The sequence below is a fragment of the Cetorhinus maximus genome, unplaced genomic scaffold, assembly GCF_964194155.1.
Source record: "Cetorhinus maximus unplaced genomic scaffold, sCetMax3.hap1.1 HAP1_SCAFFOLD_184, whole genome shotgun sequence".
NCBI lineage: Eukaryota > Metazoa > Chordata > Chondrichthyes > Lamniformes > Cetorhinidae > Cetorhinus > Cetorhinus maximus.
In genome coordinates, this window is record NW_027596165.1 from 664,622 (window position 1) to 689,539 (window position 24,918).

Sequence of the window (24,918 nt, forward strand, 5' to 3'; positions counted from 1 at the left end):
CAGAGATTGAACCCTGTTCTGCTGGCACCAATCTGATACACATCAGCTGTCCAGCCAACTGCCCCCCCCCACCCCAAGGAGTCTGATTTGCAATGGCAACATACACTTTTACATGCATGTGGGTAGCGTGGAGCTATGGATAGTGATGGTAGAGGCTCCAATTTTCTTTCCATCATACGGCTGAACAGGAACCCCTTCTGCTCTTACTGCCTGCCATTGGTGAGTGTTGGGAGGATTTACAAGTTGATACTCAATCTGTTATTAACACCTTCCTTGATTATCAGGCCTGGAGTGGGACTTGAACATGGAACTTCTCAGAGGCAGGGATGCTACATCGACATCCCAAGTCCTTCCCAGTTAGGAGCTATGCATATATAGTGATTCACTTTGTGAATAAATCTAAAACTGAGTAATGATTGACTTCTGGTCACCTCCTTCACCAACTGGCTGCCAGGAGTTTAACAGCCAGGTCAACTGAAGGCTTCAAAACTGAGATTGTTAGATTTTGGTTCAGCAAAGGATATTGAGGGCTACGGAAGCAAGGTGGATAGATGGAGTTAAGATATAGATCTAGATCAGTCATGATCTCATTGAATGGTGGGACAGGTTGAAAGGCCTTGAATGGCCTCCTCCTGTTCCTACGTCCCGAGATTTTCTTGTTGCTGCATATCAGCAGATTGAACCTCCTGAGCTAAGTGCATACAGACAAATCATCTGAGAAAGGGAGCCCATCCGATTGTCAATTCAATTTGTCAAGGCACAAGAGCAGTAAGATTTTCCCCTGTATGCCCTCAGTCTTCTAAGAAACTAAGGCTGGGATTTTCCGGCCCCGTCGTGGGTGAGGAAGTGCCCCAGCCAGAAGTCCGTCGACTTACAGCGGGACCGGACGATCCCGGCAACGAGCGGTTGCGGAAAATCCCCCCCCAACTATAACTTATTTTTAAAAACAGGCTGCATTATCATAGAAAAGCATAATAGAATAGGAACGGCACAGAAGGAGGCCATTTGGCCCATTTGTATCCATGATGGCTCTCTGCAAGAGCAACTCGGCAAATCCCACACCCCTGCCTGTAGCCCTGCATTTTTTTCTCCTCATAGTTATACTCATATCTTATTTTTTTAATATAAAGTCAGCCCTTTGTGCTGATCAAAAGGATGCCAATTTGGAGGAATGGAAGATCTCCACTTTTGAAAGTCAAACCCAAATTTTGCATAGGTTCTACTGAACCTTTCTGGGATGAGTGCGAATCACAAAATTGACCATGCAAGTTAGCATTCTCAGTTTGCAGTGAAGAAAAACTTTGAACATTTTAAGGCTGTTTCAGTGAACAGCATGTCTCTTTATACCTAGTCATTTGATTAACATGGTTCCCAGGCTGGATTAGCATTATACTTAGCACCTTCTTTCCAGTAGCACTGTTTTCCTATATACGAAACAGATGCAGCTAAGTGGATGGTATGAGCGGTAGGAGATGACTGAGGAATGCAGTAATCCAGAGTTGGAAAAATGTGATTTTGATGATGGACACGATGCCAGGATCAAGGAAGATATCAAAATTACATAACAGTGGGTTTAGCCTGAGAAAGCAGACAAAGAGGTTCATCACATCAATATCAATTACATATAGAAACTGGTGCATGATTAAAAGGAAAGCTTTGGTCTTAACTCTGTAACCTCCTCCAACCTTGCAGGATCTCTGCATTCCTCCAGTTCTGGCCTCTAGCTCATCCGCAATTTTAACTGCTCCACCATTGGTGGTCATGCCTTTGATGGCCGAAGTCTGAGTGTCTGGAATTCCTTCATGAAAAACCTCCACCCCTCTTTCCTCCTTTAAGTCACCCCTTAAGATCTACCTATTTTGATCAAGTTTTTTGTCACCTATCCTATGGTTCATTGTCGTACTTTGTTTGATAGTGCTCCTGGGAAATGCTTTGGGATGGTTTACTGTGTTAAATGCACTATATAAACGAAAGTCAATGTTGCTGAACTGGTACAACAAGAATATTGATATTTCGATTCCCATTCCTGAAATGTTGAGAAACAGTTGACTTCACTGTGCTTTCAACTTCCAGGCTGGAGAAAGATTGGGTTGAAATAGAATTTTCATCTGACACAGCAAGTATTTTTTCCAAATTTCTTCTTTTTTCATTCATTCATGGGATGTGGGCATCGCTGGCTAGGCAGCGCTTATTGCCCATCCCTAATAACCCTTGAGTAGGTTATAGTGAGCTGCCTTCTAGAATTGCTGCAGTCTATGTGGTGTAGTTACACCCACAGTGTTGTTTCAGGGAAGTAGTTTCAGGATTTTTGACCCAGCGACAGTGAAGGAATGGTGATATATTTCCAAGTCAGGATGCTGAATGGTTTGGAGGGGAACTTCCAGGTGGTGGTGTTTCCATCTGTCTGCTGCCCTTGTCCTTCTAGATGGTAGCAGTCGTGGGTTTGGAAAGTGCTGTCTAAGGAGCCTTGGTGAATTCCTGCAGTGCATCTTGTAGATGGTACACACTGCTGCTACTGTGCGTCGGTGGTGGAGGGAGTGAATGTTTGTGGATACCACATCCACAATCAAGCGAGTTGCTTTTTCCTGGATAGTGTCAAGCTTCTCAAGTATTGTTGGAGCTGCACCCATCCAGGCCAGAGGAGAGTATTCCATCACACTCCTGACCTGTGCCTTGTAGATGGTGGACAGGCTTTGGGGAGTCAGGAGGTGAGTTACCGCAGGATTCCTAGTCTCTGACCTGCTCTGGCAGCCACAGTATTTACATAGCTAGTCCAGTTCAGTTTCTATCACAGTCAAAGTATCACACTGTCTTTACAGTGCAGAAGGAGGCCATTCGGTCCATCGAGTCTGCACTGGCTCTCTGAAAGAGCATTCTACCTAGTCCCACTCCCCTGCCTTATCCCTGTAACCTTGCACATTCTCTCTCTTCAGGTAGCAATCTAATTCCCTTCTGAATACCTCGATCGAACCTGCCTCCACCACCCTTTCAGGAAGTTTGTTCCAGACTCCAACCACCCTCTGGGTGAAAAAAAATTTCCTCACATCACACTTACTCCTTTTGCCAATTATTTTGAATCTGTGCCCTCCAGTTCTTGATGCTGTCTTGAGTGGGAACAGTTTCTCACTAATTACCCTGTCCATACCTCACAGGATCATGAATGTCTCTATCAAGTCTCATCTCAGCCTTCTTTTTGCCAAGGAAAAGAGTCCCAACCTCTCCAATCTATCCTCATAACTACAGTTCCTTATTGCTGGAATCATTCTTGTGAATCTCCTCTGTACTCTCTCCAAAGCCTTCATAGTCTTTCTTAAGTATGGTGCCCAGACTGGACACAGTACTCCAGATGAGGCCTAACTAGTACCTTGTACAAGTTCAACATGACCTCCTTACTCTTGTACTCAATGCCCTTATTAATAGCCCAAGATACTATATGCTTTAGTAACTGCTCTCTCAACATGCTCTGCCATCATCAATAACCTATGTACGTATACACCAAGGTCCCTCTGTTCCTGCACTTCCTTTAGAGGCTCTCCCTTTATTTGATACAGTCTCACCATATTTTTTCTGCCAAAATGAATCAACTCACACTTCTCTGCAATGAGCTTGATCTGCCACTTGTCTGCCCAATCCACCAACATGTCTATGTCCTTTTGAAGTTCAAGACTGTCCCCATCACAGTTGACAACATTTCCAATCTTCGTATCAACTGCAAATTTTTAAATCATGTCCTGCACACCATGTCTAGGTCATTAATATATATCTGGAAGAGCAAGGGTCCCAACATTGTCCCCTGAGGAACTCCACTATGAACCTTCCTCAAATCTGAAAAACAACCATTAATCACTACAGTTTCCTGTCACTCAGCCAATTTCCTATCCAAGTGCCTACTTTCCCTTTTATTCCATGACTTAGAATTTTACTCACATCTGTTGTGTTGCACTGTATCAAATGCCTTTTGAAAATCCATATACACCACATCAACAACATTTCCCTTATCAACCTTCTCTGTTACCTCCTCAAAAAACTCCAGCAAGTTAGTTAAACATGATTTCCCCTTAATGAATCCATGCTGGCTTTCCTTAATTATCCTGCACTTGTCTAAGTGACTACTGATTTTATCTCGTACTATAGTTTCCAGGAGTTTCCCTACCACTGAGGTCAAACTGACTGGTCTGTAGTTGCCAGTTTTATCCTTGCATCCCTTTTTGAACAAGGGTGTAACATTCTCAGTTCTCTAGTCCTCTGGCAGCTCCCGTGTCTAAGGAAGACTGCAAGATTATCACCAGTGCCTTTGCCATTTCCACACTCACTTCTGTCAGTACCCTTGGATGCATTTTAAGTAAAGATAGCCTTTACTTAACTCCTTCCTCTCGATTGTAAGTTTTTTTAGTGTACCAGTTATCCCGCCTCTCTCACCACAGCCTGGGTAGCTTCTTCTTCCTTTGTAAAGACAGATGCGAAGTACTCATTCAGCGCCTCTGCTATTTCTCCTGCCTCCACAAGTAAGTCCCCTTTTATTGTCCCTAATTGGCCCTACTCTTTCTTTTACTACCCTTTTATTATTTACATGCTTATTGAAGACCTTGGGATTCCCTTTTATGTTTGCTGCCAGCCTCTTTTCATGCTTCCTCCTTGCTTTTCTTATTAATTTCTTCACTTCCCCTCTGGTCCTTCTATATTCAGCCTGATTCTCCATTGTATTTTCCACTTGACACCGATAATACGCACGCCTCTTCCTTTTCGTCTTTACCTCTATCTCTCTCGTCATTCAGGGCGTTCTGGATTTATTTGTCCTACCTTTCCCCTTCAGGGAAATATTCCTTGACATTGCCTGCAATATCTTTTCTTTGAAGGTGGCCCATTGTTCAGCCACTGTCTTTTCTGCCAACATTTGATTCCAAATCACTCAACTCAGATGCATTCTCATTCTACTGAAGTTGGCTTTCCCCTAATTAATTATCCCTGCTCTGGATTGTTCCCTGTCCTTTTCCATGATTAACCTAAACCTTATGATATAATGCTTACTGTCCCCGAGAGGCTCTCCCACTGATATTTGATACACTTGGGCCAACTCATTCCCCAGAACCAGGTCCAAAAGTGCTTGTCCTCTCGTTGGACCGGAAACGTACTGCTGCAGAAAATGATCTTGAACGCATTCCAGGAACTCTCGCCCATCTTGTCCCTTTGCACTATTCCTATTCCAGTCTATATTTGGATAATTGAGGTCCCCCGTTATGATTACTCTATAATTCTTGCACCTCTCCGTAATTTATTTGCAAATTTGTTTCTCCCCATCCTTTCCACTAGTTGGTGGTCTATATACTACACCAATCAATGTTATTGCACCTTTTTCATTCTTTACCTCTAGCCAGAGAGATTCCGTCCTTGACCCCTCTGAAACATCCTCTCTCTCCAGTACTGTAATACCAAACTTAATCAATACAGCCACTCCACCTCCCCTCCCCCGCCCCACCCCTTTTCTTCCTTTCCTGTCTATCCTAAACACCTTTCACCCAGGAGTATTTAACACCCAGTCCTGCCCTTCTTTGAGCCAGGTCTTTGTTATAGCAATAATATCATAATTCCATTTGTCAACCTGTCCCTGCAGTTCACCAATCTTATTAACCACACTCCATGCATTCACATACATGTGCACATTTTTACTTTTCCCTTTATTCTGACCCCATCTAATGACTTCTGGTCAATGGTAACCCTCAGGATGTTGATAGAGGAGTATTCAGTGACGGTAATGCCATTGAATGTCAAGGGGTGATGGTTAGATCTCTCTTGTTGCAGATGGTCATTGCCTGGTACTTGTGTGGTGTGAATGTTACTTGCCACTTGTCAGCCCAAGCCTGGATGTTGTTCAGGTCTCACTGCATTTGGACATGGACAGCTTCAGCATCTGAGGAGTCACAAATGATGCTGAATATTGTGCAATCATCAGTGACCATCCCTACTTCACAGAATTGTTAAGGTGTAGAAGGAGGCCATTCGGCCTATCGTGTCTTTACCGGCTCTCTTGTAGGTAAAGGCAGGTGCAAAGTAGTCATTTAACATCTCAGCCGTGCCTCTTGTCTCTATGTGTAAATCCCCTTTTTGGTCCCTAATCGGCCCTAATCCTCCTTTTACCACCCTTTTACTGTTTATGTGCTTATAGAATACTTTGGGATTTCCTTTTATGTTAGCTACCAGTCTTTATTCATAATCCCTCTTTGCTTTTCGTATTTGCTTTTTCACATCCCTTCTAAGCTTTCTGTATTCAGCTTGGCTCTCAACAGTATTTTCTACCTGACACTTGTCATAAGCACACTTTTTCTTCTTTAACTTAATTTCTATCTCCTTTGTCATCCAGAGAGCTCTGGATTTGTTTGTCCTACCCTTCCCTTTTGAGGGAACATACCATCACTGTGCCCAAACCATCTCCTTTTTGAAGATAGCCCATTGTTCAGCTACTGTTTTTCCCGCCAACCTTTGGTTCCAGTCTATCCAACCCAGCTCTGTTCTTGCCCCATTGAAGTCCGCTCTCCGCCAGTTGATTATTCTCACTCTGGATTGACCAACGTCATTTTCCGCCGTCATCCTAAACCTTATGATACAATGATCACTGTTCCCTAAATGCTCCCCCATTGTCATTTGATCTACTTGGCCCAACTCATTCCAACTTCTGACCTTATGATGGAAGGAAGGTTATTGATGATTGGGCCTAGGGCACTACCCCGAGGAACTCCTGCACTGATGTCATGGAACTGAGATAATTGACCTCCAGCAACCACAACCATCTTCCTTTGTGCTGGGTGTGACTCCAACCACCGGAGAGTTTTCCCCCTGCTTGCCATTGACTCCAGTTTTGCCAGGGCTCCCGGATGCCACACCCGGTCAAATGCTGCCTTGATTTCAAGGGCAGTCACTCTCACCTCACCTCGGGAGTTCAGCGCTTTTGTCCATGTTTGAACCAAGGCTGTAATGAGGTCAGGAGCTGAGTGGCCCTGGTGGAACCCAAACTGGGCATCAGTGAGCAGGTTATTGCTCAGCAAGTGCCGCATGATAGCACTGTTGATGACTGATGGGGAGGAAATTGGCTGGGTTGGATTTGTCCTGCTTTTTGTGTACAGGACATATCTGGGCAATTTTCCACATAGCCGGGTAGATACCAGTGCTGTAGCTGTACTGGAATAACTTGGCTAGGGGCACGGCAAGTTCTGGAGCACAAGTCTTCAGTACTATTGCCGGAATACTGTCAGGACCCATAGACTTTGCAGTATCCAGTGCATTCAGCTGCTTCTTGATATCACGTGGAGTGAATCAAATTGGCTGAAGACTGGCATCTGTGATGGTGGGGGCCTTCAGAGGAGGCCGAGATGGATCATCCACTTGGCATTTCTGGCTAAAGATTGTTGCAAATTCTTCAGCCTTATCTTTTGCACTGATGTACTGGGCTCCCCCATCATTAAGGATGAGGATATTTGTGAAGCCTCCTCCTCCAGTGAGTTGTTTAATTGTCCACCACCATTCACGACTGGATGTGGCAGGACTCCAGATCTTAGATCTGATTGTTGGTTGTGGAATCATTTAGCTCTATCACTTGCTACTCATACTGTTTGGCACAAAGTAGTTCAGTGTTGTAGCTTCACCAGGTTGACACCTCAGTTTTAGGTATGCTTGGTGCTGCTCCTGGCATGCCCTCCCACACTCTTCATTGGACCAGGGTTGATCCCCTGGCTTGGTGGTAATGGTGGAGTGGGGGATATGCCAGGCCATGAGGTTACAGATTGTGTTCGAGTACAATTCTGCTGCTGCTGATGGCCCACAGTGCCTCATGGATGGCCTTGAATTGCTAGATCTGTTCGAAATCAATCCCGTTTGGCACACACAATGGAGGGTATCCTCAATGTGAAGATGGGTCTTCGTCTCCACAAGGACTATGAGGTGGTCACTCCTACTATTACTGTCATGGACAGATGCATCTGGGGCAGGCAGGTTGGTGAGGACGAATTGGTTCCCTCACCACCTGCTGCAGGCCAAATCTAGCAGCTATGAGATTTGGCCAGCTTGGTCAGTAGTGGTGCTACTGAGCCACTCTTGGCAATAGACTTTGAGATCCCTCACCCAGAGTACATTCTGCACCCTTGCCACCTTCAGTGCTTCCACCAAGTGGTGTTTAACATGGAGAAGCACTGATTCCTCAGCTGAGGAGGGTGGTATGTGGTAATCAGCAGGAGGTTTCCTTGCCCATATTTGACCTGATACCATGAGACTTCATGGGGTCCAGCTCGATGCTGAGGACTCCAGGGCCACTCCATCCTCACTGTGCTGGATGGCAATGTCTGGGACATTATCTGTGATTATGATTCGGTGAGGATGACTATGTCAGGCTGTTGCTTGATTAGTCTGCAAGACAGCTCTCAATTTTAGTTCACCTGGTTTCATTCCTTGTTGAGTTGTTTTTAGTTTGATTTCAGAATCAACCACATTGCTGTGGGGTGGGGTTTGGAGCCACTGAGTCACTTTATTAGTGAACCAGATGGGTTTTACAACAATCGACATGGTTTCAGACTTTTAATTCCAGATATTTTTTATTGAATTCTAATTCCACCATCTGCCATGGTGGGATTCAAACCCAGGTCCCCAGAGGATTACCCTTGGTCTCTGGAATACTAGTCTAGTGACAATACCACTATGGTGTTTTTAAAAAAAATAACTAACTATTGTAATGTTATTTTGCTATCTGCAGTTGGTAATACAATAACACCCATTGATTTGTGATGTGGATTCAGGTCATTTCAGCCCTGTAACAGGCGGAAACCTGACTGAAGAGGTTAAAGCAGGAGAGTTGAGGGGAAAAATGGCCACAGATTCAGGAGGTGTCAATATGTTTAAGGTATTAATCACTATGCTGTTTCCTGTGTTCTTAAAAAATGAAAGTACACATTCAGAAACTGTTGCTAGGAGAGATGAGCAGTTCTGATATAGTGCCTACAGCTGTCATTGCAAAATAGACAATACTAACGCAATATATGAAATCTGATTTTCAAAACACAACTCCAGAAGCATAGATCCGCAAACTATAGTCAAATTAAAAGGTGCATTATCAGTTTCCTTTTTTTTCTGAAATCCAGGGTTCACAATGAACAGCTTGATTTAGTTAACAATAAACCTACTTTCTTAAAATAAGAATGTAAGAAATAAGAACAGGAGTAGAGACCACAACAGCCCCTCGAGCTTTTCATGGCTGATCTTCTGCCTGCACTTTCCCGCCCACTCCCCATATCTTCATTTCCTCTGAGACCCAGAGTCTGTTTATCTCAGCCTTAAATATATTCAGCCACGGAGCATCCACAGCCAGGGGGTAGACAATTTCATAGATTCACACAACCCTCGAGTGAAGAAATGTCTCCTCATCTCCTGAACGATTAGCCCCTTACTAAAGCTACACACTCTTTAATAAGGTGGGGGGAGAGAGAGAGAGAGAGGAGGAGGGGGTTAAATCTATGTCGGAGATTTGATTGTTTCAACAAACCAGCCTGTATATGAAATCGACAAAGCAGCTACTGTCTCCTCCAGGAGTGGGTTCATTTAGTCTCCTGTCCTTGATATTTTGTCATACCGGTACTATCGCCTAGAGGGAGTTCGCTCGAAGTATTTGCTGACGATTGCATTTGCAGCTTGCAAGGAGGGACAACGCAGCTGCAAAACATGGCATCGAACACTTGCGTCGGGGATGCAACATGAGAGCTGCTGATTTTTTTTTTCCCCCCCCACCGCTACCGTAGATTAGCGTTTTTTGTGCAAACTAATGCACCGATCAAAAGCGGAGAACGCAAAACAAAACAGAACGATGCAACAGCAAAAAAAAAACCCCGAGAAGAAGTGGTTTCTGAAGCGGAATCCAAATGGCCCAAAGACTGGAGATAGGCTTGTTGCAAGAGGCTGCGGTTTTCACATGCAATGATCGCACGGAGGTGCAAAAATCGATTTTATATGATTCATGCTGCACTGGTATTCGTAACAATTTATATTAAAATACCTTTTTTTTCCTCTGAATAGATTAACCCATTCTGCGTCCAGTCTGCTTTTGTATGGTTATGTAATAGATTTTTATTGCATGCTTTAATAAAATTCTGTGTAATGGCGCGTGATGGTCATGTGTTTGATTGACAGGCGTTCAGAGATCTGCCTTAATCGCTGTGCCTTTCCTTCTTCTAATTCCTTGTTTTGTTTGCAACCAGCTTTTTAACCAAATAAATGTTGACGTGTGGAGATTGTGCACATTTTCCAAGGGCTGAAATGATTTAATCAGCTGCAATAATTATAAAATGACAGTGTTCGTCCGCGCAGATTTTCAGTGTGGGAGAGGAGGGTTTAATGAACATATTTTATATTTCAGCCACTGATGAAATGACTAATGCCTGGACGGAGTCAATGTAATTTACTATGTACGAATATGTTAGTTTTGCTTACGAACGTAACATTGAAATGTCATATCCCACTCCTCCCCCCACCCCCCACCCCGGCCGGGTCAACAAAAAACAACTTGTACACAACATTTCAATCCTATCTGATCTAGGGGGGGAAAAAATAAATAAAATAGAGCTAACTCAAGATGGTTGGAAATAACTGCCTTTCGATTCTTATTAATTATTTGCATAATTTATGGAGTCTTTCAGTGCAAGAGCCTCCATATTTCACAACCTCTGGCGAGATGACCCTGTTTGTAAAATTGAGAAATCCTTCCCATTGAGAACAAACAGCAGAGGAATTTCCCGCCTATAGCTTTAACAGGCTTTATTTCCCGTCCCCAGGAGAGTTTTGCATTGCATTCCTCTCGGTGAAAGTTAATTTTTTAATATTCATTTGGTTTGAAATAATCAAGTGACCAATTTTTCCTAAAATTAAAGAATTTCTGTTCAAAGACTCTGCCCTGGATTGTAACACATTGAGTGACCATCTTCAGCAACTCCAGTGTTATTTAACAATCCATCTTTCTCAACAATTCACTGCCTGTATTATCTAATATCAACGCTACAATCCTGATAATAGTAATAGTAAATAATACAAACACGCTGGAAAAATCTCATTGTTCGGGAAAGCACCTTGTGGTTTTTATGGTGGAATTTGTTCTGCTTATTTTGCAAGTGTTGAATGTTAATTAACTTCCACTGCCCCATGGGGTGAGCTCAAAAATGCCCAAATGATACTTTTTGTGCTAGCATTGGCTGCAGGAATGTCAAGGTTGCTGGGTCGGAGCCAGCAAATTTTGCACTTCTGTGGATGCACCGTGAGGTGGCGGCTGCTGAAGGTTTTCTGAAAGTAGGTCACTTTAGTTCTGTCCAGCTAATTCTCGTCCTAAAACCTATGCAGCTAGGAAGCCCACTTCCATATAGACAGCCTTAAAACATAATTCAACTTAAATCGATTCTCATTTCATGCAAGTGCTATCGAGCAACACCGTCTTCACATCCCCTCCAAATATCCAGTGCAGTTCATCGAGCCCACTTTCCAATGACATTATCTTAGCCCAGTGCATGTTTCATTGCAAGGTGCTGGGTTATGTTGATGTCCCCCGGCCGAATAATACTTGCTGAAAAAATTATTACACCAATAAAGTACACATCATCTTCCAAATCATCTTGAAGAAAGTTCTACAAAATGACCCGGGAAAAAAAATCGATTGTGGGCACAGCTGTTTATATTCACAATCAGATGGTGACTTGTTTGGTTTTGAAACTATTAAACTGTACTGCGGTCCTGAGTACTTGAACAGATAGTTCACTACAGTCAGCTGAGTTATACCTGTCTCAAGATATTACAATGAATGGACAGAATGTTTTTTTTTCTCTTGAGAACATAGATGGCAATTTTCCCTCTTATCCTTGCACTCCTCCTTATTGCCTATTGGGTCAGCACCAGTCAGTGAGTGTAGTAGCTCTTTCACACATCCATTAGCCCTCCTAACTGAATTAGAATAAGTGAGTAGATGGCCCAGAGTCCCTTTCTCCCTGCTGTGGTTGATGGAGCAGATGGTGAGTGGGCTGAAGTGAAAGAATAATTGGGATAATTATTTTTTAAAGAAAATGGAGAAGTAATTCCTAAATACTCCTAAATGAGCAGTAGGACCTTTGAATGGGCTCTTTTCATTTTTGAAATGAACAATCCCTCTATGTCCACTACCAATTTCCCTGTAGATTCACTGATTACCAGTGGAAAGATATGGACTTGAACAGGTAACCCGGTTGATAAATTCATCATAATGTACATTTGAAAAACTTTTTTAAAGATCAGACATTTTTCTCTTAAAAATACATGTTTTGTACACATTTATTTTCTAGCCACGAGAATTATTAATCTCAGTAAGGAAAATTGCAAGTGTACTTCAAAAAAAAATCCAAGCTTTAAAAATTCTTTGATGGGATGTGGGCATCAATGGCAGAGCCAACATTTGTTGCCCATCCCTAATTGCCCCTTAAACAGGGTGGCTTGCTAGGCCAATTTATGGGCTTTCACAACAATCAATTCATGGTCACCATTATTGAGACTAACATTATATTCCAGATTTCTTAATTGAGTTTAAATTCCACCAGCTGCCCATATAGAGATTTGAACCCATGTCTCCAGAACATAAGCCTGGATTACCAGGCTAGTGATATTACCTGTACACCACCATTTCCCTCCCAACTTTTGATTACATTTTATTACATGTTCTGAAAGTAACCTGTTCTTTTGGAACCACTGCTTACCTAGTCTATAATTTAATATTAATAAAAGCCAATTATCTCACTACCAGAAAAAAAAACCTGATAAATGCTGATTTTTACAGATATGGAAATAAAGTTGATGCTTGAATTTGTAGTGAACTTTTTATTTTTAAAAAACTTATGGGTACAAGAGAATTGTTTGTTGAGTAGTAGCTCCATAGCTTTATTGGTAGGGAAGTGGACTCATTCCAATGGAAACAATTGCCAGCTGAGAACAGGATTGGATTCAGACATCCAAGGCACTGTTATTGAGGATTTATTGCCAGTTCTTGAGTTAGGTTGCTACAACGAGCACTGTGTAGTGGCAGAACTAATGGAGCCAACTTACATTTCAGAAGCATATATCTTGTTACCCGATCAAGAACCAACATTGGTCACATCTGTATAAATGCTTGCACCAAGAGCATCCTATCCTGTATGCAGATAAAGGAGCAAAGTAGCAAGAGTTTGAATCAAGACCTGTTTGGGGAAAAAGGCCAAATATGTAGATTTGGTACTGACGCCATGCAAACCTATTTGGGTATGTACAGTAAAAAACAACAGTATAGTTCCTCAACCTTTAATGTTTAATGTATTACACATGCTTAGGTTCTTTAAGTTCTGTTATGATAAAATTTTACAAATCAAAATGATCGTTCAAATAAATTGTAAATCAACAAACCAAATGTATGACTTGAGCTTCGAAGGAAGGTCAACCCTTTGTTTCTAATGGGGTAGTAAAACAAGTATATTAGTTTAGGTTACATTGATTAAAAACTTGATGAACATCTGGTTGGGATGAAAATAAGATTGAAGATCATAGAAAAAAATACAGACAATGATCAAATGGTGTATAATGTGAATGCTGGGGTCTTGGAAATGCCCCATCAAGGCAGGCTTCTGGTCAAGGATGAATTAAGTGGGATTATATTATTTTGCACAAACCAATACTGGGAGGTGGATAGCATTGGAGTGATCAACAAGAAGAGTTCCCACTTACAGGAGGGACAGAGTCTTATCGATTAAAATTTTTCAATTGAATTCCACCCACACAAATTTAATACTGCAATAAGTTGTAAGTAATTTTCACACGTAACTTGCCAGTGTCATATTTTTACTGTGGTAATTGTTACCTGTGTAACAAAATAGAAACAATTCCAACATTTTAGCATGCCGGCATGTGTAGCTTTTGTTTATGTTTGAAAGTGTATGATAACCAAAGCAGTCCATTGTGATTTTAGAGGTTTGGAGAACCAAGGTGGGTTTAATTAGAAACAATATTTTCTAGACTTACTCTTTGCAGTTCACACCAAGGGATCCTTATCACTCAATTGGACAATCAAGAAGGTGACCTTAATTTACTCTTTACTGGAACAAAGATTTCTCCAATAGCCCAGTCTCCTTTCCTATGTGAGATCTGTAGTTCAATGGTTCTGAGGTGAGACCACAGCTTCCTTGGAATGAACTGCTGGAATGAATCTCAAGGAGGATTATCTGACCACCCCTGTGGCTGAAATAAGGTGGAACGACTTTGCTTGGCTAAGAATTCCTTGGTGTTAGGAATTGGGCATTTAGTGTTGACATCAACTCAGGTTGCTGGCCGAAGATGTAAATTTAGGATGATTACAGGTACAGAAAGGTGCAAAGTGCCAGTTTAATAATTTGGAGGCGGGAGTTTGTTGAAGGGATGCAACACAAATAAGATTTATTAAAAAAAAATTTTGGTCCATGGAATTCATTTCCCTAGAAGGAAAGCACTGCTCATTATTTCTTAAAATGCAGATTTTCATTCAACGTTGGCAGAATTTGGTCGCGAAATGTATTTGTTGTAGAAATTAACTGGTGGCTGGCTTTGGGGAAGGGAATGCTCCTTTAACATTCTGTGATGTGGGTGTGTGTTTGCTACACTTGAAAGCCATCGGAGGCAGTAGCGAGTCTTTATTGCCACCCATGGTTCGCTCGCTCGTTCACAGGCTCTGCTCCTGTTTGGCGCCGGGGAGAGAACTTGGCGTTTGGTCACATTACCGACACACTGAGAGTAGATCGTCAAACTGACTCCTTGTCTGGAGTACAAATTCATCATTTTAAGCAATTGAGAATATTTTTTTTTAAAAATGGATATGAAAAGGAGAATCCATCTGGAACTTCGGAACAGAACACCGTCTGATGTAAGCTTCCCACCCGCTTTCCTCACTGTAATTTTTGCAACTAAGATTATTTTTGGTGCTAGTTTTGTTGGCGTTACTTTCTTTTAAAAAAATTAAGGTAGCCGTGACCCTTTGGTGACCACATAGTTTCCATTTTGTTTATTTTGTAGCGGGAGCGCCGTCATGTTATTTTTGAAATGCGTGTTCTTGAAGGGGAAGGGGGGGAAATTTAAAAATGTGTATGTAGCCATAAAATATATTTTTGAGTGCGAGCAGAGAGCGGTTTAAGCGAGGCGGGAGTTGCTGTTATGTTGAAGTTTAACTCTTTGAAAGCTGGATTTTTTTCCCCTCCCCTGGAGGAGCTGAATAAATAAGAACTTTCTACTGTAGTGGGAGGCGTATCTCATCTCAGGACGTGGAGGGATGTTGAAGAGATGGTGTCTCTCTCTCTCTCTCTCTCTCCCTGGAAATTTTGTGCACTGCTTTGGAAGCCATATTTGTAACATACAGTCAAGGCGCCCTTTTAAGAGTATGGGGGAGGGGTATTTAATCTCTATGGAGAGTTATATTTTCCATTTAGAAAAAAAGTTCTTGCATTTTTTTGTTGACAAAGCTCTGTTCTTGAACGAATTTTCCAATGGAGTTCGATTGTAACATCAAATCTAAAAATCACCAGGCTATTTCTACGAATATTTTGTAACAAGGGCCAAATATTAAATATGCAATTTCGACTTGGGTTATCCAGGGATAATTTGTTACATTAAAAAAAAACTTTCAATATCGTCCGATTGCTTCCAAATGCGGAGAGGAAAAGAGGTTGTAGTTTAGTTTATTCATTGTGGGGTCAAATCATTTGCAAAAGGTAGGTTTGCTCAGTAAACTTTTTTTTAAAAAAAGGGGAGAATTTCTGTATCGTTTCTTCTGGCGTAGGAAACGGCGGAACCCGTCACACGCGGCATTCGGTCTCCAACCGAGTATTGCTCAGGAAAACGAGGCGGTTATCTTACAGCCAATAACCAAAACCGAATACACGAGGCTGCCCCAAGTTAATTTTTCTTTTATTTAGAGAATCGGGATTTTTTAATTTAAAAAAAAATTAAACCAGTGGCGGTGGCAGGGGAGGCAGAATCCCCAGCTCTGTACTTTGAGAGTTCGCCATGTTGGTGGCACGTTTTTCTCACCCAGGCAGCACTTTAAAGTCCTCCAATTCTTGAGCGAGGGGAAAATTGCAATGCAACATCATTTTTCTTTTAAAAAAAAGTTTCCTGGAATGTAATTAGAAGATGGAGGGAGGGGCCGTATCTTTTTAAATAAACACAACACACGATTGTATATAATACATGCTGCTCGCTTGTTTGTGGCGAAGCAGCTTTTCCCCTCTGCTGGGTCCGGGCCGTGTGATGATGGGCTGATCACCCGCCTTGCCAGTGCTGTGGCAGCCCCGGAGTCCAAAGGAGGGGAGGAGGAAACCTTTCCAGGGAGAGGCGAGTGAGCGGTTACTTTGTAACCCGCGGGAGGGCTCGTCAGTTTCCCCATTGTTTCGCCCTTATTTTTTTGCTACATCACGTTCTGAAATGGAACCTTCAGAGGCGCCGCTAAAGTATCCTCAGCGGAATGTATCCATTCTGCAAATGTCGCCGCCTTCCAATCGTTACTTTAAAGGGAAGTGTGTGTGTGTGTGTGTGTTTGGGGGGGTGGCGGGGTGGGTGAGAAAAGACTGACGTCACTGGAGAGGAAAATAAAATTGACGTTTTGTAAACTCGGCCCTTTTCGTTTTTCTTTTTAAGTTTATCTCTCTGAACCTCTTTCTTTCTCCCCCCTCCTCCCCCTCCATCTCCCCCTCCATACTCCTTCCAACAACACAACACCCTCAAAGTTTGCAATTGAAAGACGATCTACAAAGACTTAAAAGCACTGCAGTTCAAGACCATGATCTGGGGACGCATAGTTAGGGGTAGTCAGCGTCTGAAAAGGCGAGGTCAAACCTTTTGGGGATGAAGTTGGCTCGTCAGAACGAGTGTAAAGGGAATAAAAGCAAAATACCGCGGTTGCTGGAGATCTGACATAAAAACGAGTGCTGGGGGGTGGGGGGGACTCAGCAGTTTCGGCAGCGTCTGGGAGTTAACGTTTCGAGTTATGACTTCTTCGGAACCAGTGTAGAGGGATTTGGGAATGAGCCTGCCATTGATTGATTAGTCCTTGACATATTGCACTTTTTTTTCTGAAATGGCGCTGTTTTTCAAAAGAAGAAATTGTCTTTTTAAACTCGAGATCTTCAAGCTGCATCCTGAGACATGGCAGGGCCCAGGAGTGGATCCTGCAGTGCACAGTGGCCATTCCTGACATCAGATTTGTATTTGTTTGAACATTATTTCTGGAAATGTGTATTAATCAATGTTTCCTTCAAGGATAGGAGTTTCATTTCCTCTTTTAGAGAGCTGGCATTGTCAGATGTTCAGACAGGTTTCACAGGAAGTGTCAATGTTTTCTCTCCAATCCTCAGATCTCTGCACTCCTCCAGTTCTGACCTCTTGCACATTCTCAATTAGCCTTGCCTTCAGCTGCCTGGGCTCTAAGCTCTGGAATTTTCTCCCTAAATCTCTCTCCTCCTTTAAGATGCTCTTTAAAATCTACCTTTTTCACCAAGCTTTTCGTTTTCTCCTAATACCTCCTATATTTTGGCTGGGCGTCAAATTTAGTTTCATAGCCTTCCTTGAGATGTAATTACAAAGTAATTTTAGTATAATAAATAAAACAAGTTGTTTTAACTCTTTGTAACCAGGTTTACAAAGTCAGCATTGAGTGATGCTGAAAAAAGACATTTATTTGTCAAAGCTTTTCATCTTGCACTCATCTGGACAATTCGCAAAAATACCAAATGTAAGGGAAACAACAAATTTATACTCTGCGAAGAGGGTGCTGATTGGTTGGTGATGCTCAAGCTCTGTAGTACAAAATGACTATAAAGTCAACATTGTTCATTTGGATTTCTTCCTTGAATGAAAAAGTTTAATCCCAGCTGCTTGAAATCTGCACCCCTGCCAAAGTTTTTGTGGTTCAGTCCAGTGACTGCATGAAAATAGTGAAGCCGCTAACAAATTCCATAGTGTAAATCATGGCCCCTTTTGCTTAGAGCCAGTTTTGGTCAAACTGTCAAAAATTCAGGCTGATACTCCCAGTGTAGTACTGAGGGGGTGCTGCACTGTCAGAGATGCTATATTTCAGATGAGACGTTAAACTGAGACCCCTTCTGCCCCCTCGGGTGGATGCAAACGATCCTGTGGCACCATTTCAAAGAAGAGCAGGGGATTTCTCTCCTGTTTACTGGTCAATATCCCTCAATCGACATCGCTAAAAACGGGCTATCTGGTCATAATCACATTGCTGTTTGTGGGAACTTGCAATGTGCACACTGGCTGCTGTGTTTCCTGTATTACAACAGTGACTATGCTTTGAAAGTACAGTAAAATTTCTGTCATCAGGCACTCTACCAACCGGATTCTCGATTAACCATTAATTCTGAGGTTGGAGATAAAAGCAAAATACTGCTGATGCTGGAAATCTGAAATAAAAACAGAAAATGCTGGAAAAACTCAGCAGGTCTGGCAGCATCTGCGGAGAGAGAAACCGAGTTAACGTTTTGAGTCTGTGTGACTCTGCTCTGAAGAAGGGTCATACGGACTCGAAACGTTAACTCTGTTTCTCTCTCCACAGATGCTGCCAGACCTGCTGAGTTTTTCCAGCATTTTTTCTGTTTTTAATTCTGAGGCCGGGCCTGTTTTTTGATTGGAGATGTCAAACTCACCGGTAATAGTTATCGACGGGCCTGCCCTCACTTCGGTCTCAGCCTCCCGCTGCTCTACAGCAGCATGTTCCCTCAGTGCCACCCACTCAGCTCATGCACTCCTGCACCTCCCACAAGACATCAGCACCCGCGTGCTCATCCTGGAGGTTTCTAGCTGGGTTAAAAATGGAGAACTCACCTTGCATCCTAGTTAACCGACAGATTTGATTAACCAGCGCCTGCCATTCCCAGAGCATGCTGGGTAACAGCAATTCTCCTGTACTTTATTGGTCGCAAAGCGTTCTGAGACATCCAGTGTTTGTGAAAGATGCTATTGACATGCAGGTCTGCCTTTCTTTCAAAGTTTATGCTAAACATAATTGTACTGGTAGGCAGAGGTCCTCTTGCCCCTGGACAACAGCTTATACAGTGCCTTTGATGTAAAAAGTTCCAAGGTTCTTCACAGGTTATCAAATAAAATTTAACACCAAGTCACATATTAGGGACAACTTGGTCTAAGAGATGGGTTTCTGAGGAACAGCCGGAAGGAAGAACTAGAAGTGGAGAGGTTTGGGGAGGAAATTCCAGAGTGCGGGGCCCAGGCATCTGAAGGCATGGCTGCCAAAGGTGGAGTGTTTAAACTCGGGAATGTTCAAGAGGACAGAATTGGGGGAGCACAGAGATCTCGGAGGGTTGTAGGTTTGGAGAAAATTGCAGAGAGCATTGGCCATGGAGGGATTTAAGGACAGGAATGAGAATTTTAAAATGACGGCATTGTTTAAACAGGAGTCAGTGCAGGTCAGTGAGCTTGGGGGTGAATGGAGGGATTTAAGGACTGGAATGAGAATTTTAAAATGACGGCATTGTTTAAACAGGAGTCAGTGCAGGTCAGTGAACTCGGGGGTGAATGGGAGTTGGTGCGAGTTGGGACATGGGTTTTGGATGATCTCAAGTTCAGAGCATAGAATGTGGCAGACCAGCCAGGCATGTGTGGGAATAAAAGCAAAATACTGCGGATGCTGGAAACCTGAAATAAAAACAGAAAATGCTGGAAAACTCGGCAGGTCTGACAGCATCTGTGGAGAGAGAAACAGAGTTAATGTTTCAAGTCCGTGTGACGACTCTTCACAGTGTGTTGGAATAACCAAGTCTAGAAGTAACAAAGGCATAGATGAGGGTTTCAGCAGCTGATGAGCTGAGGCAGGTGAAGTCGAGTGATGTTACGGAGGTGGGACCAGGTGGCCTTACTGGCAGCACGGGTATGTGGCTGGAAACTCAAGCCAGGATCATATATGACACCAAAGTTGTTAAACAGTCTGGTGCAGCTTCAAATAGCTGCCAGGGAGAAAGATGGAGTCAATGGTTAGGGGTTGGCTAAAGCAATGTAAAATTTTCCAAAATTAATGGCTTGAACTAGACCATCCTGGCCAGTCTTGTAGGTGTCAGCTGAAGCTCAGTGGCTAGCACTCCCATCCCTGAGTCCAAAGGTTGAGGATTCAAGTCCCATTCCAGAGTTTTGAATACAAAATCCAGACTGATATCCCCATTGCAGTACTGAGAGAGTGCTGCACTGTCAGAGGTGCCGTCTTTCAAATGAGGCATTAACCTGAGACACGTCTCCCCTCTCAGGTGGACGTAAAAGATTCCAAGGATTCCTAGTATTCAAAGACGATCAGGCCAACATTTATCCTTGACCAACATCACTGCAACAGACTTTTAGTGTCATTATCGCATTTGCTGTTTGTGAGATCTTGCTGTGCACAAATTGGCTGCTGCGTTTCCTACTTTGCAACAATGACTTCAAAAGTACTTCATTGACTGTAAAGTGCTTTGGGACATGCTGAGGTCGTGAAAGGTGCTATAAAAATGCAAGTCTTTCTTTCCCCACTAGATTCAGTGTCACAATGGCCCTGGTAAAGGGGTTGACACTGAATCATTCTGATGTCACTGGCCAATTCCCATGTTCCAGCTGTTCCATATGGCATATCCTTTTTTATTCTTTTCATCATTAGGTGTGGTGCTGCTGCAGTTCACTCTATTTTTGACAGTGCATAGCTTTCTGCTTTATTGGATTGCTGCCACAAATCTCCCTTGTACATTCCCTGTGCTGAGGATGGAAATTTATAGCTCTCAGAATAACTGGTAACAGAAAAATATTCCACCAGTTGGGTTTCTAAAATTTTAACTTTAGAAAGAGCTGGCATTTATGTAACACCTTATCACATCTTCAGAACATCCAACAGTATTTCATGTGTGATTAATTCCTTTTTAGGAACAAAAGTAAGTTATTCAGCTCCTCAAGTTCACCCAGTGTTTATCCCTAATATCCACACCATCACTAAGATCATCTATGTCCACCTCTGTAACATCACTCAACTTTGCTCTGTCTCAGCTCATCTGCTGGACAATCCCTCGTCCCCTTTGTTACTCTAGACTTGACTATTCCAATACACTCCTGGCTACTCTCCCACACTCAACCCTCCCTAAACTTGAGGTCATCCAAAACTCTGCTGTCTGTGTCTCAATTCACAGCAGATCCTGTTCCCTATCACCCCCTGTGCTCGCTGACCTACACTGGCTCCTGGTCAAGCAACGTCTTAGCCTTAAAATTTTCATCCTTGTTTTCAAATCCCTCCAAGGCCTTGTCCCTCCCTATCTCTGTAATCTCCTCCAGCCCCACAACCCTCTGAGATCTCTGCAGTCCTCTATTTCTGGCCTGTTGAGCATCCCCGATTTTAATTGCTCCACCATTGGTGGCCAGGCCTTCAGCTGCCTGAATTCCCCTCCTAAAGCTCTCCACTCCTCTCCCTCTCTCCTCCTTTAAGACACTCCTTAAAATGTATCTCTTTGACTAAGCTTTTTGGTATCTGACCAAACATCTCCTTATGTTGTACAGAGTCATATTTTGTTTTATAATGCTCCTGTGAAGTGACTTGGGATGTTTCGTTATGTTAAAGGCACTATATGCTGTAAATTTAAGTTGTTGTTAACAAATATTACCAAAACAGATTATCTGGTTATTATCACATTGCTGTGTGTGGTATCTTGTGTGTGCAAATTGGCTGCTTTGTTTCCTACATTATAACAGTCAGTACACACTCTCTAGCATGGAATCTTTGACACCTGTTTAAGCAGAAGACTGGATTTCACCATCACTTTTGAAAGTTGACACCATTCCTGACACCTTGCATTGAAACTTGTTTCTAGATTATATGTTTTAAGACCTGAAGTGAGGCTTAAACCCACAATCATAGAAACATATTTTTTTTAATTTGTTCATGAAATGTGGGCGTCGCTGACTGGGCCAGCATTTATTGCCCATCCCTAATTGCCCTTGAGAAGGTGGTGGTGAGCTGTTGCCTTGAACCGCTGCAGTCCATGTGGTGTAGGTACACCCATTGTGCTGTTCGGGAGGGAATTTCAGGACTTGACCCAATGATGTTGAAGGAATATAACAAGACCAGAACAGAAAAATTAGGAGCAGGAGTAGCCACCCAGGCCCTTGAGACCATTCAACAAGACCATGGCTGATCTGACCTTGGCCTTAACTCCACTTTCCTGGCTGTTCCCATAACCCTGACTCACCCATAGCTCAATAAGCTGTCTAACTGAGCCCTGAATACATTCAATAACCTGGCCTCCACTGTTTTCTCAAGCAGAGAATTCCAAAGATAAAGGACCCTCCAAGAGAAGGAATTTTTCATCTCCATCTTGAACGGGAGACCTGTTATTTTTGAAACTGTGCCCCTAGCTCTAGATTCCCTCATGAGGGAAACATTCTCTCAGCATCCGCTCTGTCAAGTCCCCTCAGAATCCTATGCTTCAATAAGATCACCTCATTCTTCTAAACTCCAATAAGTATAGGCCCAACCTGCTCAACTTTTCCTCATAAGACTACCTCTTCATCCCAGGGATCAGCCTAGTGAACCTTCTCTGAACCGCCTCCAATGCAAGTATATCCCTCCTTAAATAAGGAGACCAAAACTGCACACACTACTCTTGGTGTGATCTCACCAATGCCCTGTACAGTTGTGGCAGGACTTACCTGCTTTTGTCTTCAATTCCCCCTTGTAATGAAGGCCATTCTATTTACTTGCTGTACCTACATGCTAACTTTTTTGTGTTTCATGTATGAGGACACCCAGGTCTCTGTACCACAGCAATGGCAATATATTTCCAAGTCAGGGTGGTGTGTGACTTGAGGAGGGGGGTTGACGGGGGGTATTTTTCAAGTGGTGGTTTTCCCAGGCATTTGCTGTCCTCCTTTTTTCTAGGTGGTAGAGGTTGCAGCTTTGGAAGGTGCTGTCAAAGAAGCCTTGGTGAGTTGCTGCAATGCACCTTGTAGATAGTACCCACTGCTGCCATTGTGAGCTGGTGATGGAGGAAGCGAATGTTTAAGATGGTGGATGGGATGCTAATTCAGAGGGCTGATTTGTCCTGGATGATGTTGAGTTTCTTGACTCATCCAGGCAAGGGGAGAGTGTTCCATCACACTCCTGACTTGTGCCTTGTAGACAGTGGACAGGCTTTGGGGAGTCGGGAGGTGAGTTACTCACCAGAGAATTCCCAGCCTCTGACCTGCTGTTGCAGACTTTGGCTGGTTCAATCATGTATAGAGAATGAGGCCATTCAGCCACATCCCTGCTGACTCTTTGAAAGAGCTATTCAATGAGTCCCACTCCCCCTGCTCTTTTCCCCTAGCCCTGCAAATTTTCCTTTTCAAATATTTATCCAGTTCCCTTTTGAAAGTCAGTATTGAATCTGCTTCCACCATATTTTTGAGCAGCACATTTAAGATCAGATTTTTAAAACCTCTCATCTCCCCTCTGGTTCTTTAGAATTTCTTCTTTTACCTTCCCAATTACTTGCTGCAGACTTGGTTCAAACATGGACAAAAGAGCTGAACACCAGAGGTGAGGTGAGAGTGACTGCCCTTCACATCAAGGCAGCATTTGACCGAGTGTGGCATCAAGGAGCCCTAACAAAACTGGAGTCAATGGGAATCGGGGGGAAAACTCTCCACTGGTTGGAGTCATACCTATCACAGTGGAAGATGGTTGTGGTTGTTGGAGGTCAATCATCTCAGTTCCAGGACATCATTGCAGGAGTTCCTCAGGGTAGTGTCCTTGGCCCAACCATCTTCAGCTGCTTCATCAATGACCTTCCTCCCATCATAAGGTCAGAAGTAGGGATGTTCGCTGATGATTGCACAATATTCAGCACCATTCACTACTCCTCAGATACTGAAGCAGTCCATGTCCAAATGCAGCAAGACCTGGACAATATCCAGGCTTGGGCTGACAAGTGGCAAGTAACATTTGCGCCACACAAGTGCCAGGCAATGACCATCTCTAACAAGAGAGAATCTAACCATCACCCCTTGACATTCAACGGAATTACAATTGCTGAATCCCCCACTATCAACATCCTGGGGGTTACCATTGACCAGAAACTGAACTGGACCAGCCATATAAATACTGTGGCTACAAGAGCAGGCCAGAGACTAGGAATCCTGCAATGAGTAACTCACCTCCTGACTCCCCAAAGCCTGTCCACCATCTACAAGGCACAAGTCTGGAGTATAATAAAATACTCTCCACTTGCCTGGATGAGTGCAGCTCCAACAACACTTAGGAAGCTTGACACTATCCAGAATAAAGCAGCCCACATGATTGGCACCAAATCCACAAACATTCACTCCCTCCACCACCGACAAACAGTAGCAGCAGTGTGCACCATCTACAAGATGCACTGCAGAAACTCACCAAGGCTCCTTAGGCAGCACCTTTCAAACCCACGACTGCAACATCTAGAAGGACAAGGGCAGCAGACACATGGGAGCACCACCACCTGGAAGTTCCCCTCCAAGCCACTCATCATCCTGACTTGGAAATATATCACCATTCCTTCACTGTCACTGTGTCAAAATCCTGAACTCCCTCCCTAACAGCACTGTGGGTGTATCTACACCACAGGGACTGCAGTGGTTCAAGAAGGCATCTAACCACCACCTTCTCGAGGACAATTAGGGATGGGCAATAAATGCTGGCCTAGCCAGCGACACCCACATCCCGTAAATGAATAAAAAAGAACCTGCATGCTAACTTTTTATGATTCATACAAGATCCCTCTTTACCACAGTATTCTGAAATCCCCATTTAAATAACATGTTGCTTTTCTATTCTTCCTGCCAAAGTGAACAAGTTCACATTTTCCCACGTTATACTCCACTTGCCAAATTTTTGCCCAC

General features: G+C 43.2%; 1 protein-coding gene across 3 annotated transcripts in view; it reads left to right on the forward strand.

The window, feature by feature from the left end:
• Positions 1 to 9,870: 9,870 nt before the first annotated feature.
• Positions 9,871 to 24,918, forward strand: part of anp32b (acidic (leucine-rich) nuclear phosphoprotein 32 family, member B) — a 51,505-nt gene continuing 36,457 nt past the window's right edge. Inside the window, exon 1 of one of the 3 annotated variants that reach the window (XM_078534985.1) lies at positions 9,871 to 10,002. In XM_078534985.1, coding sequence (XP_078391111.1) covers positions 9,952 to 10,002 — 51 coding nt within the window. In that variant the 5' untranslated portion in view covers positions 9,871 to 9,951. Of the gene's footprint in view, positions 10,003 to 14,670; positions 14,906 to 24,918 lie in introns of those variants that run through there. The other 2 variants (XR_013574238.1, XM_078534984.1) reach the window with 2 other exon arrangements.